At 40.7% G+C, this 14,019-nt stretch overlaps 1 protein-coding gene across 4 annotated transcripts in view; it reads left to right on the forward strand.

The window, feature by feature from the left end:
• The window catches only part of PICK1 (protein interacting with PRKCA 1), a 317,172-nt gene that overhangs the window by 184,910 nt on the left and 118,243 nt on the right, over positions 1-14,019 (forward strand). For all 4 annotated transcript variants that reach the window (XM_073586677.1, XM_073586678.1, XM_073586675.1 and 1 more), the window contains exons 6-7: positions 1,171-1,260; positions 4,154-4,207. In XM_073586677.1, coding sequence (XP_073442778.1) covers positions 1,171-1,260; positions 4,154-4,207 — 144 coding nt within the window. The remainder of the gene's footprint in view (positions 1-1,170; positions 1,261-4,153; positions 4,208-14,019) is intronic.

Consider the following 14,019-nt stretch of genomic DNA (forward strand, 5'->3'; position numbering starts at 1 on the left):
AGTCTCCATTGACCAGATATGTAAGGCGGCTACTTGGTCCTCTCCGAGCACCTTTTATAGTCGTTATAGGCTAGACTTGGGTGCTTCCACAGACCTCTCTTTTGGTATAAGGGTACTGCAGGCTGTAGTCCCTCCCTAAATAGTTTTACTCTCTGTAATTCTCTCAGGTGGTGCTGTCATGGACGACCGATAAAGTCTTAGTTACTCACCGGTTAACGGTATTTTTCGGAGTCCATGACAGCACCCGTATATTCCCTCCCTTTAGTTTAGTTTGGGTGTGCACGTCTTCCTCTTGTATATGCCCACTGGTGATAAACATTTATAATAATAATAAGAATACTGTACATATATCATGCATTAACCTTGGAAGTCCTCTTGTGCTCTGTAATCCAACTGATGCGTGGGAGAGGTGCCACCCTTTTTGTATCTGTAGGTTTCCTGTTCCTAAAGGGCGGATCCCCTCTCTCAGGTGGTGCTGTCATGGACTCCGAAAAATACCGTTAACCGGTGAGTAACTAAGACTTTCTCTATACAGAAATACCACAGTACAGCAGTATTGTTGCATATAGTAAAAAACACGGTCTCCTTTGAAGCTCAGCCGCAGGCTGGGTTTCAAGAGAGCTCAATAATGACAGGCACAAATGTCAAGTCTTCAACAGACCCCTAAAAATTCTATTGCTCCCGTGTCTTCAACAGACCTATTTTAGCAATCCATCGACGATGCACGATCACCTCATGAGTGCTCCGATGGAGACATGGGCAGGTGCGCTGTCAATGCCACTGTCGGTTTGACAGGGGACTACCCGTGGTTGTTGGAGGCAGGTCCTGGCTGTATCACACAGCCATTACCTGCCAGGAGTGGGGCGAGCTCACCCAGAAAGCCTGCTCCATACACCCACTGCTGACTTGCGCTGTACATATGCGGAGGATGTCGGTAAGGGGTTAAAACCTATATAGCCCTATTCTTTGAGCCACATCTGTGAACAACCATTGAGTGAAATGACTGAAGGAAAAAGAGGCAACACTGAATTTCCTAGCCCCCTTTTTTCTCCTCACTATGGTGTTTTTTGAATAAATAACCAGGTACTAAATTATGTATGGGTTTTCAAAGTGAAACATGAACTTGATCTTAGTGCTTGCATTTTAATATTTATCTGTGTATTTTTCCAGTACTAAAGAAAGTGAAGCATCGTCTGGTAGAGAATATGAGTTCGGGCACTGCAGATGCTCTTGGCTTAAGCCGTGCCATCCTGTGCAATGGTAACTGTCCCTTCCCATATGTACCTTATCATAGGACCTGCCAGGAGCTGCCTATCCTGGGTCCCGGAAATCACGTGCTTTTAGAGAAGTGTCCTGTGTAAATGCTTTCACACCCCTTGTCCGCTCTTCCATTGATTGCCTAAAGACGTGAGCAGATTTCACATCCTTACTAGTGTGATGTCCTATTGCTTTCTAAATACATATCCACAAAGAAAAAGATGATTAAAAGGCTCTTATACTAATGTGAAAAAGACTTTATTTTTAGCACCATATATAAAATACTACACATCACCAATTAGAGGAGTAAGGGGAAATAGACATACACACATGTATATTGTGATTACACACAAAAAAGACGCACACATCCAGCACATGGAGAATACAAGCTGCTAAATGTCTCCAATTGTATGACTTTCCAAATATGGCAATTTATTCAAAGTAGTAGGTCAACCTCAAAGAGAACAAAATTAAATCAATAATTAACAATAGCATTACAAATACCATATACCAAAATTAATATATCTCAAATTTCACTACTGAGGTTGTATACCATATCCTACATAATACTACATAATGTAAAGAGACCACATTATAGATGTCTGTTATATTAAGCATCCACCACTAAAAAGTGACTACTATAATTAGCATACATTGCCACTACATGACAGTAAATATTTGTGGGATGATGCATAAATGCAGCCACACATCCTGACTGATCACCTATTAAGGGGCCTTGAAGAAGGCGGGTCCGAAACGCGCGTCGGGGCGGACGCGCTATCCAGACACTGGAGTACCTCCTGACCACTACTGCCGGTAATTATCATAGAATGGGCTTTGTTCCCTGTGTATATAGCGGCCATTTTTTGGCGCTAATATAGGTAGTGTAATAGGTGATCAGTCAGGATGTGTGGCTGCATTTATGCATCATCCCACAAATATTTACTGTCATGTAGTGGCAATGTATGCTAATTATAGTAGCCACTTTTTAGTGGTGGATGCTTAATATAATAGACATCTATAATGTGGTCTCTTTACATTATGTAGTATTATGTAGGATATGGCATACAACCTCAGTAGTGAAATTTGAGATATATTAATTTTGGTATATGGTATTTGTAATGCTATTGTTAATTATTGATTTAATTTTGTTTTCTTTGAGGTTGACCTACTACTGTGAATAAATTGCCATATTTGGAAAGTCATACAATTGGAGACATTTAGCAGCTTGTATTCTCCATGTGCTGGATGTGTGCGTCTTTTTTATGTGTGTAATCACAATATACATGTGTGTATGTCTATTTCCCCTTACTCCTCTAATTGGTGATGTGTAGTATTTTATATATGGTGCTAAAAATAAAATCTTTTTCATATTAGTATAAGAGCCTTTTAATCATCTTTTTCTTTATGGATATGCTATATATTTGATGATAGGCATTATTAATCCGAGTGGACACATGGGGACTATAATTATATATAATAATTGATACCATGTGTCCCAGTCATACTTGGCAGATTTGGTTTCTAAATACAAACATTATATGTAATTTTACACCTATCATGATATACTGTAACGGGGAAAAGTTTGGGACCTTTGCAGTTTGTCAGTTTTGAGCTGACTTGGTTTACTAAGGTCATAGAATCCTAGAATGGTAGAGTTGGAAGGGACCTCCTGGGCCATCTGGTCCAACCCCCTGCTCAAAGCAGGATTCACTAAATCATCCCAGATAGATGTCTGTCCAGCCTCTGTTTGAAGACTTCCATTGAAGGAGAACTCACCACCTCTTGTGGCAGCCTGTTCCACTCATTGATCACCCTAACTGTCAAAAAGTTTTTTCTAATATCTAATCTGTGTCTCCTCCCATTCAGTTTCATCCCATTGCTTCTAGTCTTTCCTTGTGCAAATGAGAATAAGGTGTTATCTGAGCATGCTTGGGTGCTAACCGAGTGTCTTCGGCGTGCTCGAAAAATATGTTTGAGTCCCTGCGGCTGCATGTCTCGCAGCTGTTCGACAGACACAGCACATGCTGGGATTTCTTGCTTGTTAGGAAATCTCTGCAGCCACAAGACATGGAGACATGCAGTGGGGGGGGACTTGAACATATTTTTCGAGCACGCCGAAGACACTTGGTTAGTACACGAGCTTGCCCAAGTGTCTGTTACTAGGATACTGGCCATGGTTTTAATAACAGTTTTATCAGCAGGAGATTTACTCAAGGACTAGTAAACCTGCTCCATGTAGTCTTCCATATCCATGATCTCTATGTAACTCCTCCCTAACCACTGATTGACTGCTTCTGTGTGCACTATGCTTAGGCAGAAAGCAGCCATTCAGTGGTCACCAGCTCTCCTTCAAGCAACAGTTCTAATTGTTCTAGTAAATAAATAAAATAAAGGATGGTTGGGAAAACTAGTGAGATTTATAGGGTCGTTCTCATGTACTGTGCCAACAGTATTTCTAAAATGGATATGAGAGAAAAGAAATAGGCTATGAATGTCCATGCCCCGGACATTCATATCATCTTGGGCTAATTGTATTAAACTTTATCAGATTTATGGTTGTGTCTTTGTTATTGTAAGTTCTTGCTTTTGCATTAATGGTTGAGATGTAAAAATGTGCTTGCTATGGCTCTGTACACCCACTGACTAGTCATTGACATAGATCACTGTGATTATACCCACTATATTCTATACCCCATATATTTACATGTATGTCTGCTTTCATGTTTTGCGGTTCCCTGATATTATGTCATTTTATATTATCTTTTGTAATAAGCAAAATTAATTAAAATATATTATTTTGATTACAAGAGTGGCACATTGTTTGTAGGGTTACCATTCATGATAGAGACTATATCAGTAAGAGATATTAAAAAAACTAATATTTCTATTTTAGATGGATTGGTAAAGAAGCTGGAAGAGCTTGAGAAAACAGGAGAATTTTACAGAGGTAATACAAATTATGTTGCCTATTCATCAGCATTGACCGAGGATTGTCTAGCACTAATTCGGGATTACTCTAGCTTCAATATTACAAAACATCTTATCATACCCCTCTTCAGCCTTAATAAAATAAGCCTACACTCCTCCCATACCGGCGCCATTCCCGCTGTGTTGGCACTCGCTAGTCCCGGCGCTCTCGCGCGGTATTGTGACACATGACACTGGCGTCCAATCAGCACTGGCGTCACTATCCCCACCTTCAGACAAATCGAACATGAAGAGGAAGTCAGAGATCAGCCGCAGCCTTGGTTTCCTCTTTGTGATCGATTTGTCCTAAGACGAGGCAATGATGACAGCGCTGATTGGGTGCCGGGCTCTATAGTGTCAACACCGCACGAGAGCCCCGGCGAGAGTGAATGGCGCCGGCACAGGAGGTGAATATAGGCTTTATTTTATGGGGGCAAACATTTTGATCAAGGAGGGGTTGTCCTAGTAGTGGAATACCCCTTTAATATCCTACCACCGCAATCTGGTGCCCATTTTTATGATCTTGATGCCCTATGACTTCTGTTGATGTTTTGTCTATGGCCAAACAATCTCTTTAATAATCATGTGTACAAGACTGGTGGAAATCCCTTGGGGAAAAGGAGAGAAATGTGGCGCTATCTCAACGTCGTAAATAGGTGGGATACAATCCGGTGAGAGAACGTATACTTACCTGAATGGGTTGTGCTGACTGAGGCAGGACGCAAGGGGTAGTTTGCTCAAGATGCAATGGGGTGCAGTCCACCTGGTGTCTGTAGGCAGTTCCTCCAGTAGAGTTCCGGCAGGGCGTGATAGCGATTAGAAGCCCAGGTGTTTGGGGCTCCCACAGCAGGGACAAGGTAAAAATTGAAGTGTTGACAAAAATATCTCCTTTGTTTTAAAAGATTTTTCATTAAAAACCTAACATGTTTCAGTTGCTAACAGCCTTCCTCAGGTACTGCAGATTAAATGAAAATGCAGACCCACTTATACATCTCAATTGGAATGGGAACAATAAAAAAAAAGACCTGATTTCAAAAGGGCTCATTCCAGCAGGACCAAATATTACTTTCCATAGGGGTATCACTGTTAAAAACGTGATTGCACCACGCAAACTAAGGAAGAGCGACCCAAAGGAACAAACAGCAAAAACTGATCTATCATCTGGTATGAATAGAGGAGTCACCAGATGCGAGATAAGTGTTGTTGGAAAATGATCGATCATGGTTCTAAACAAGCAATATCTGATGGTACTGGTGAAGGGGTTAATATTACTCATGTTTTTCACACCACTCTGATTATGATATTTATGTGATGAATTGCATTTCCGCTCTTCAATATGTCGACCGCACGACACAAATGTTATGGTGCCACTTGAATGGACACCGAAACCGACATAATGCTGAAAACTTATTTTTTTAAAGCAAAGTCTTTCATGTCATCTTGCTATGATGCAATATGAAAAAAATTTTGATGTGATCAAAGTAACAAATAAGCAGAAAGACGCCAAACAGAAAGAAAACACACTTGATTTGCCATTTCTTTAATACTATCTATTAGGGAAAAATGTTGTTGTCATATGGACTTTGTGCCCACAAGTCATTATAACAGTTTCAGCTCTTTTCTACGTAAATATACAATACATTCTTTTGATACCTCTTTGTGTTTTGCTTCCTTTCCATGAATCCATATCTGACATTTTTTACATTTTTATTGAGAACAGTTGTTGTTACTGAGTGCTGTGTGCTTTTCCTTTTGATGAATAACTCCACCCATTACAATTGAGGAGAAGTGTAAGGCTGAGTGCAGATGACTTTTTAGCCCTGCAGATTTTTCCGCGCAGAATGGAAGAAATCCGCAGGTCAAATGACCTGCATTTTTCCTGCTGATTTCTTCCATTTTTCCTGCGGTTTTATTGTGGTTTTTGTGCGGTTTTCCACTGCGGTTTTCCCCCTGCGGATTTGGTGACAGGGGACATGGAAAAACCGCACAAAAGAAGTAACATGCTTGATTTTGTACCGCAGGAAAACCACGCGGAAAAATCCGCAGCGTCTGCACAGCGTGTTTTTTTTTTTCATTGATTTTAAGGCTACTGTACATCACAATGCGGATATGCAACGTTTCTGCGCGGTAAAATCCGCTGCGGATCCGCTACGAATCTGCATCGTGTGCACACAGCTTAGTGGGTCTAGATCTCCATTTCATACCCAGGTACCTGAGGAAGGCTGTTAGCAGTTGAAACGCGTTGTTTTTTTTGCTTATTTTTTTAACTAAAAAATCTTTTTAATATCAGAGGTATTTTTGTCTATCGTTCAGTGTTTCCCTTTTCCCTGCTGTGTGGGCACCAAACACCGGAGTCTCCCACCACTAATAATCATATGTAGAAGGGAAGTATGAGGTGGTTTATTTCTATCTGAATATGGAGTGGAAATTGATTTCAATGAGTATTTTCAGGTTTTTGTCAGAGACATTGCTGGAGCTAAGAGGGGTGTGAAAATGAATGGACTACCAGTTCAGTTATTAACCCTGCAACTACTCTAGACCAACAAGAAAGGACACATTAATCTTTCCACCAAGCTAGACCAAGAGGGAAACAAGCATTAAAGGGGTTGTCCTCTACTAGGAAAATCCCTTCTTGATTTAAATGTTTGGCCCCCATAAAATAATAAAGCCTATACACTCCTCCCGTGCTGGCGCCATGCCAGCAGTGTCTGCACTCGCTCTCCCCAGGACTCTCGTGCGGTGTTGTGACACGTGACGCCGGCGCCCAGTCAGAGCTGGCATCACTGTCCCTGATCATGAAGAGGCAGTCTGGGAAGCAGCTGATCTCAGACTTCCTCTTCATGTTCAATTTCACCATTTCATCAAGATGGCTTGACCATCATTGTAAATTCACACCTGTACTTTGTATCTCCCTCACTTCATTGTAGATTGTAAGCTCTCACGAGCAGGGTCGTCTTTGTCTTTTGTTTATTGTTCTATCTTTAGCGTTGTTACTTATGTATATGAACTGTTGAATTGTAAAGTGCTGCGGAATATGTTGGCGCTATATAAATAATATTATTGTTATTTGTCCAAAGGCAGGGACAGTGGCACCAGTGCTGATTGGGCGCCAGCGTTGCGGGTCACAAAACCGCACGAGAGCCCCGGGGAGAGCAAGTGCCGACACCACGGGAACAGCACCGGCACGGAAAGAGAATATAGGTTTTATTTTATCTGGGCCAAGTGAGGGGTGTGACAAGAAGTTGTCCAAGTAGTAGACAATTTCTTTAAACCTTCCAAGTAGACCACTAAAGAGGCAGTCATTCCCCTCCGCTACCCCACACCAAGCAGTGCATCAGTCTCTTCATGCTAAACTCTCTGTAAATAGCCAATCCATTTGACACTAAAGTGCAATATCCTTTCCAAAACAAGCCCATTCCACATTGCTGCAGGATTGCTGAAATTCCCTGGATTATCAGCTTTTTGTTCAGTGAAGGTGAAGTAACAGATATCAATACAGATTGCTCATGCATGGTAATATAGTTAGGCAGAATAAAAGGCACAAGTCCATCTCCTTCAGCCTATTATCCTGACATGTTGATTGAGAGTAAAGCAAACCCTATAAGACAGAAGCAAATGTTTCCTCAATAACTGTAGTGAATCCCTGATGACAACTACAGCAATCTAGTAAAAACCCGGTTCCAAAAAAAAAGTTGGGTCACTGTGTAAAATGTAAAGGAAGCATGAATGCAATGATTTGGAAATCTCTTTAGCCATATTTTAATCACAACTGAACATAGAACACAGATGAGGAGGTGAATATTAGTAATTTTTCCATTTCATTTGAAAGAATTAACTCCATTAGAAATTGATGGCAGCAACATATCTAAAAGAAGTTGGCACGGATCCTGTCATGACTCTTGTCAGATGTCCCGGGACCTGGGGCTCCTTCCCTGTCCCTAACGTTGGGGGTGCCCTAGCTCGGCCTTTTTCCCCGGATTACCTCTGATGGTGAAGATGCCGGGGCCACATACCTTGTCTTAGCTCTTGAATCCGCCCTCAGTCTGTACCCTTCCCCCACCCAGGGAAGAGGGTAGTACTAGTGTACCGTAATATACTAACAAGGTAATACAAATGGGGATAAACAAAAATACCAATCGTACAAATATACTGTGAGAGTGGAGGCTGGGGTAAAACCAAAATAGGAGAGGGGAAATTAGCACACATCCAAAACCTAGGAACGATGACAGATAAATTCACCAAATGCCTTCTCAAATAACAATCTCCAGCCATGCAGCAAAAGCTATCCTCTGATAATGAGTGCTTTCCAGGGCCCAGATTATATGGGAGTGGCTAACAGTGAACAGCTGAGCTTTAATGCAGGAAAGCTTCCAGGAGCTCTCAACTGAGCTGATTAACCCCTGCATTGCTAAAAGAAACCTGCACCATTTAATATGGAGGTGAAGTGCTTCTAATCATTGCATGAGTAGGAGATATCAGAGGCTGCGATCTCCTATCTGTCGCAGTAAACCTGTGAAAGACCCATGTCTGTTTTTATTTAGAATTCCCTCTCCTTTTTAAAAAATGTTGTAAACGTCTGGGAAGGGAGGAGGAGGTGGTCAATCGCTGGAGTTTTGAGGGAGGAAGGTTGATGCTTTCTTGTTGCTCAACAGTCCAGGGTCTATGATGGTTTTTTTCTTTTCATAATGTGTCAAATGTTTTCTGCTGGTAAAAGGTCTGGACTGCAGGCGGCTGGTTCATCAACCAAACTCTTCTGCAAAGCCATGCTGTCATGATGATTTCAAATGTGATTTAACAATTGTCTTGCTGAAATATGCACGGCCTTTCCATGAATAGACATTGGATGAGAGTATATGTTGTTCTTAAGCGGAAAAAAGGTTTGGGGAACCAGCTCACCTTTGGCCATAGGCGTGCAAGAGCAGGGAAACCGTGTGACCACTCGTGTGTTTGCAAGAAAAAACTCCAGGTCCTATAATTCAAAAATATATTTAAAAAATTTAAAAACCTGAATCCACAAGCACGAGACTAACGGTTTCTAATGCACACTGGCATTCTTTATCAAAGCTGTAATAAAGCCTGTGTGTGTATGAAATGCTTAACCTCGTACATGGATTCATGCTTCTAAATGTTTTAAATAAATTTTAGAATTTTAGAACTTGGAATTTTTTTCATTTTTTGTTCTTCTAAAACTTCTATATAATACTCATCATTGAAAGTGTCTTTCAAGATGTGTAAGCTGCCCATGTGTCACAGATGTGTCAAGGGTGACTGTCAGTCAACTTGGATCTGGCTGCAGAAGGTCATTACGATTAGCTTAACCCTTTAATGACCAGAGCTTTTTTTGTATTCGTTTTTCGCTCCCCTTCTTTCCAGAGCCATAACTTTTTTATTTTTCCGTCTATATGGCCATGTGAGGGCTTATTTTTTGCGGGACGAGATGTACTTTTAAATGACACCATTGGTTTTACCATGTCGTGTACTCGAAAACGGGAAAAAAATTCCAAGCGCGGTGAAATTGCAAAAAAAAGTGCAATCCCACACTTGTTTTTTGCTTGGCTTTTTTGCTAGGTTCACTAGATGCTAAATCTGACCTGCCATTATAATTCTCCAGGTCATTACGAGTTCATAGACACCAAATATGTCTATGTCCTCTTTGCTAACAAAAAAAAAAAGTTGCTCAATTTTCCGAGACCCGTAGCGTCTCCATTTTTCGTGATCTGGGGTCAGGTGAGGGCTTATTTTTTCCGTGCCGGGCTGACGTTTTTAATAATACCACTTTGTGCAGATACGTTATTTTGATCGCCCGTTATTGCATTTTTTTTTTTGTAATTATTTAAGAAAATTTTACATACAGTACAACACAAGAAAGGTATGGCTCAGCCCATTAATCAGCACATGCTACATAAGTCATAAAATAATAATTTAAACAAAATGATACTCGCGCTATGAATCAATGGAGAATAAAAATATATATATATATATATATATATATATATATATATATACCTGTAGGATCAAGGCAATAAATTCATAAGCATTAGATGTTAGAGGGTACTGAGTATTGATGGATCAAACTACAAAAAGACAAAACAAAGCATAAGTTTTGAATCTGAAAATGCAAAGTCATAAAAAAAAAAAAAACCGTGTGAAGTGTCCGGGTTAGACTCTAGTGACTAAGAGCATGGTTGGTATTGCGTTCTAATAGTTAATTAAAAACACCTATCAAATAACTATACAGACATAAAAACAGAAACAAACACACTGGGGGAACCATAAAGTGCTATATATGTACCTTGCACATACCCCCACTGTGACTATTACCTCTGAATAGGAGTGCAGTGGGAAACGCCCGGTGGTTCACTAATGTGAACAGACTTTTAAGCAGTAGATTCACCGCTGTGAGCGGACTATTAAGCAATAGAAGCCAGTGAGATATAGCTATTTGAATCAGTGGGTTTTAATTATTTTATTTATGTCTGTATAGTTATTTGATAGGTGTTTTTAATTAACTATTAGAACGCAATACCGACCATTCTCTTAGTCACTAGAGTCTAACCCGGACACTTCACACTTTTTTTTTTTTTTTTTATGACTTTGCATTTTCAGATTCAAAACTTATGCTTTGTTTTGTCTTTTTGTAGTTTGATCCATCAATACTCAGCACCCTCTAACATCTAATGCTTATGAGTTTATTGCCTTGATCCTACAGGTAAAAAAAATAAATAAATATATATATATATATATATATATATTCTCCATTGATTCATAGCGCGAGTATCATTTTGTTTAAATTGTTTATTTTCACCCCTGGTGGTGTGGGGGTTCCTTACTCGCTGCTGAATCAACCCTGCACGCTAGCGCCATTGGTATATTGTATATAAAAAATAATAATTGGATAGAGAATCAATGAAATTCCCATGAAAACGTATTGGCAGAGAGCATAAAACATGTAAATTATAAAAGGAACTAAACAATAGAAAGAACTAGGTTCAGGTAATATTAACTTGTAGTATCGGCTCCAAAAGAACGTATGTAGTCCTTCTGGAGATCTACAAAGAAGAGACAAATCGGAGTAAGGAGTGCACCAATTAAAGTAGTCAAATGAGTCAAAAGATGGGTAATTAGATCTGTCAAGATTAAAAATGTATATAGTAATTTGGGGCAGTTTTGACGTCGGGCTCTGCCACTTCGGCGCAGGACTCATAAAGGGAGATGAGGGATGAATAGGTATGGCAGCAACTGAGAGCCGTCAAGGGATAAGTGGGGGGGTCTATATATCCAAGGATGCCAAGTTAATTGGAACTCGCTATGCGAGTGCGACTCCCAACTTGACAACTCTTCCATTCTATAGATGTCTTGAACTTTAGTCACCCACTCAGCAATTGTGGGGGGGGGGTGTTGTCTCCAATGAATGGAGATGAGATGCTTTGCTGCCACTAACAAAAGGGGCAGTAGGTTATGTTTCTTGGGTTTAAACTCTCTAGTAGGTAGAGATAGAAGAACTTCTTGAGGAGTCAGATTCCGTTTAGTTAAACCTAATTGGCGTAGGGAACTATCAATTCCTGACCAGTATGCGGAAATAGCCGGGCATGTCCAAAAGATGTGGGTCATTGTCCCGACCGATCCAGAGCATCTCCAACATAGAGGAGAGGAAACAAACCCATATGAAACAGTCTGTCCGGAGTTCTGTACCAGCGTGAAAGAATTTTGAAAGTATTTTCCTGTAATAGAATACACCTTGAGAAACCATGGGAGTTGCTTAAGATTTGACTAGTCTCCTGGGTAGATAAAGACAGATTTAGTTCAGTTTCCCATGAGGATAAATAAAGTGGCTTAAATTGAGAAAGCGGATTGACCAGATTAACATACAATTTAGAGGCGAGTTTAGGGGGAATAGACTGGAGACCTACCAAGAATTCTAACCATAGCCAGTCAGAACCATGTTTGTATCTCGACCTAAATTTAGTAATAATAAAACGTATATGAAGTTTTTGTAAAAGGTCTCGAGGTTGTTTTCTGGTGGCTTTTGGCCAGTCCTCTGTACAGGGGACCTGGTTAGATAGAAGGTGCGAGATTGGTAGATTCGGTAAAGAATCCCATAGACCATAAACGTCAACATAGTTCGGGTCAGTCAGCCAAGGAATGACCCTTATTGGAATATGGTCTAAAAAATAGAAATGAGGTAATATATTAGGAACTAAAGAACGTCTAATAAATATTGTATTATAAGTTAGGGCATCGATCGAGTGAGTAGCTGGGGTACAGGAAGGCCAGAGAAAAACCTCATCCATATTGCCCAACAGACTTACTTCCAAATTTAGAGCTTTCTGATCAGGGTTGGTCTTGACCATGCGTAGCCAACGGGAAAGGTGGATGGCCTGATAGTATTTCTTGAAGTCAGGGAGACCGAGTCCCCCTTTATTTTTTGGTAAAAATAAAATTTTGGGAGGCAGTCTTGCTCTTTTGTTTTTCCATGTGAATTTTGAAACTAATTTGTTCACTGTAATAAGAAAAGGAATTGGGAAGAGGAATGGGGACCATATTCATAACATAAAAAATTTTTGGAAAAAAAATAGGATTTGACCACATTGATTCTCCCTATCCAAGAAAGAAAAGGTAATTCGTAAGAATTGCGTAAAGTTTGTAAGTTGGATGGCATAGGGAGAAAATTAAATTTATATAGTGTAGAGGGGTCAGCGGTCAAATGAATCCCCAGAAATTTTAATTTTTCAGGAAGCCAATGAAAAGGGGTTGTTTGTTTTAACTTCGAGACCTCTTTTTCTGGTGCCGAGATGTTCAAAATTTCAGACTTAGGGTACTTTTACACTTGGCGATGCACCAGCGATCCCGACCAGCGATATGACGCGGTCAGGATCGCTGGTGCATCGTTAAGTGGTCGCTAGTGAGCTGCCACACAGGCAGATCTCACCAGCGACATCGCTGGGGACGGGGGTCGCTACTTACCGGTCACACCAGGCGATCCTGCGTCCTCCCGCCCGGCTCCACGTGTCGCTCGTCGTCACAGCAGGAAGCACCGCAAGAAGCTGACGACGAGAAACGGTCCAGCCTGTTCTCGCGCAATCAGCGATAATCAGCGGGGGAGCGGGTTGTAGGTAAGTATCAGACACAGCGATATCGCTAGCAATATCGCTATAACGCCACAAGTTATAGCGATATTGCTAGCGATGTATCTTAGTGTGACATGCCCTTTACTCATATTAATTTTGAAGTTAGAAAGAATTCCAAATTCCGTAAACAAATCTGAGAGGTGTGAAAAAGCTGTTTTGGGGTTAGTAATCAAAAGTAAGAGGTCATCTGCAAAAGCCGCTATCTTGAATTCAATCTGGCCCACCACTAATCCCCTGATATCAGGGTCTTGCCTGATTTTCTGTATCAATGTTTCCATCACTAGGACAAAAAGGGAGGGGGAGAGAGGGTAGCGCTGTCTAGTGCCTTTGGTAATCTTAAGAGTTTGAAAATAATCCATTTACCCTGATCTTAGCAGTTGGGGTCATATAAAGAAACATAATGGCTCCTATAAAAGGAGGAGGAAAATCAAATTTTTGCAAAGTGCAAATCAAATAATGCCAGCCAATTCTATCAAAGGCCTTCTCGGCGTCTGTTGACAGAATGGTTAATGGAATGCGGGAGCGTTTAGCATAAGAGATAGCAAGTAAAGTTTTTGTAGCATTGTCTTTTCCTTCCCTTCCCTTTAAGAAACCCTCTTGGTCAGGGTGGATTAATGATTCTAGGACACTATTAATTCCCGTGGTTGTTCCTTCCCGGTGAAAG

The sequence above is a fragment of the Dendrobates tinctorius genome, unplaced genomic scaffold (assembly GCF_039654945.1).
Source record: "Dendrobates tinctorius isolate UK_male_01 unplaced genomic scaffold, ASM3965494v1 ptg000094l, whole genome shotgun sequence".
Lineage (NCBI taxonomy): Eukaryota > Metazoa > Chordata > Amphibia > Anura > Dendrobatidae > Dendrobates > Dendrobates tinctorius.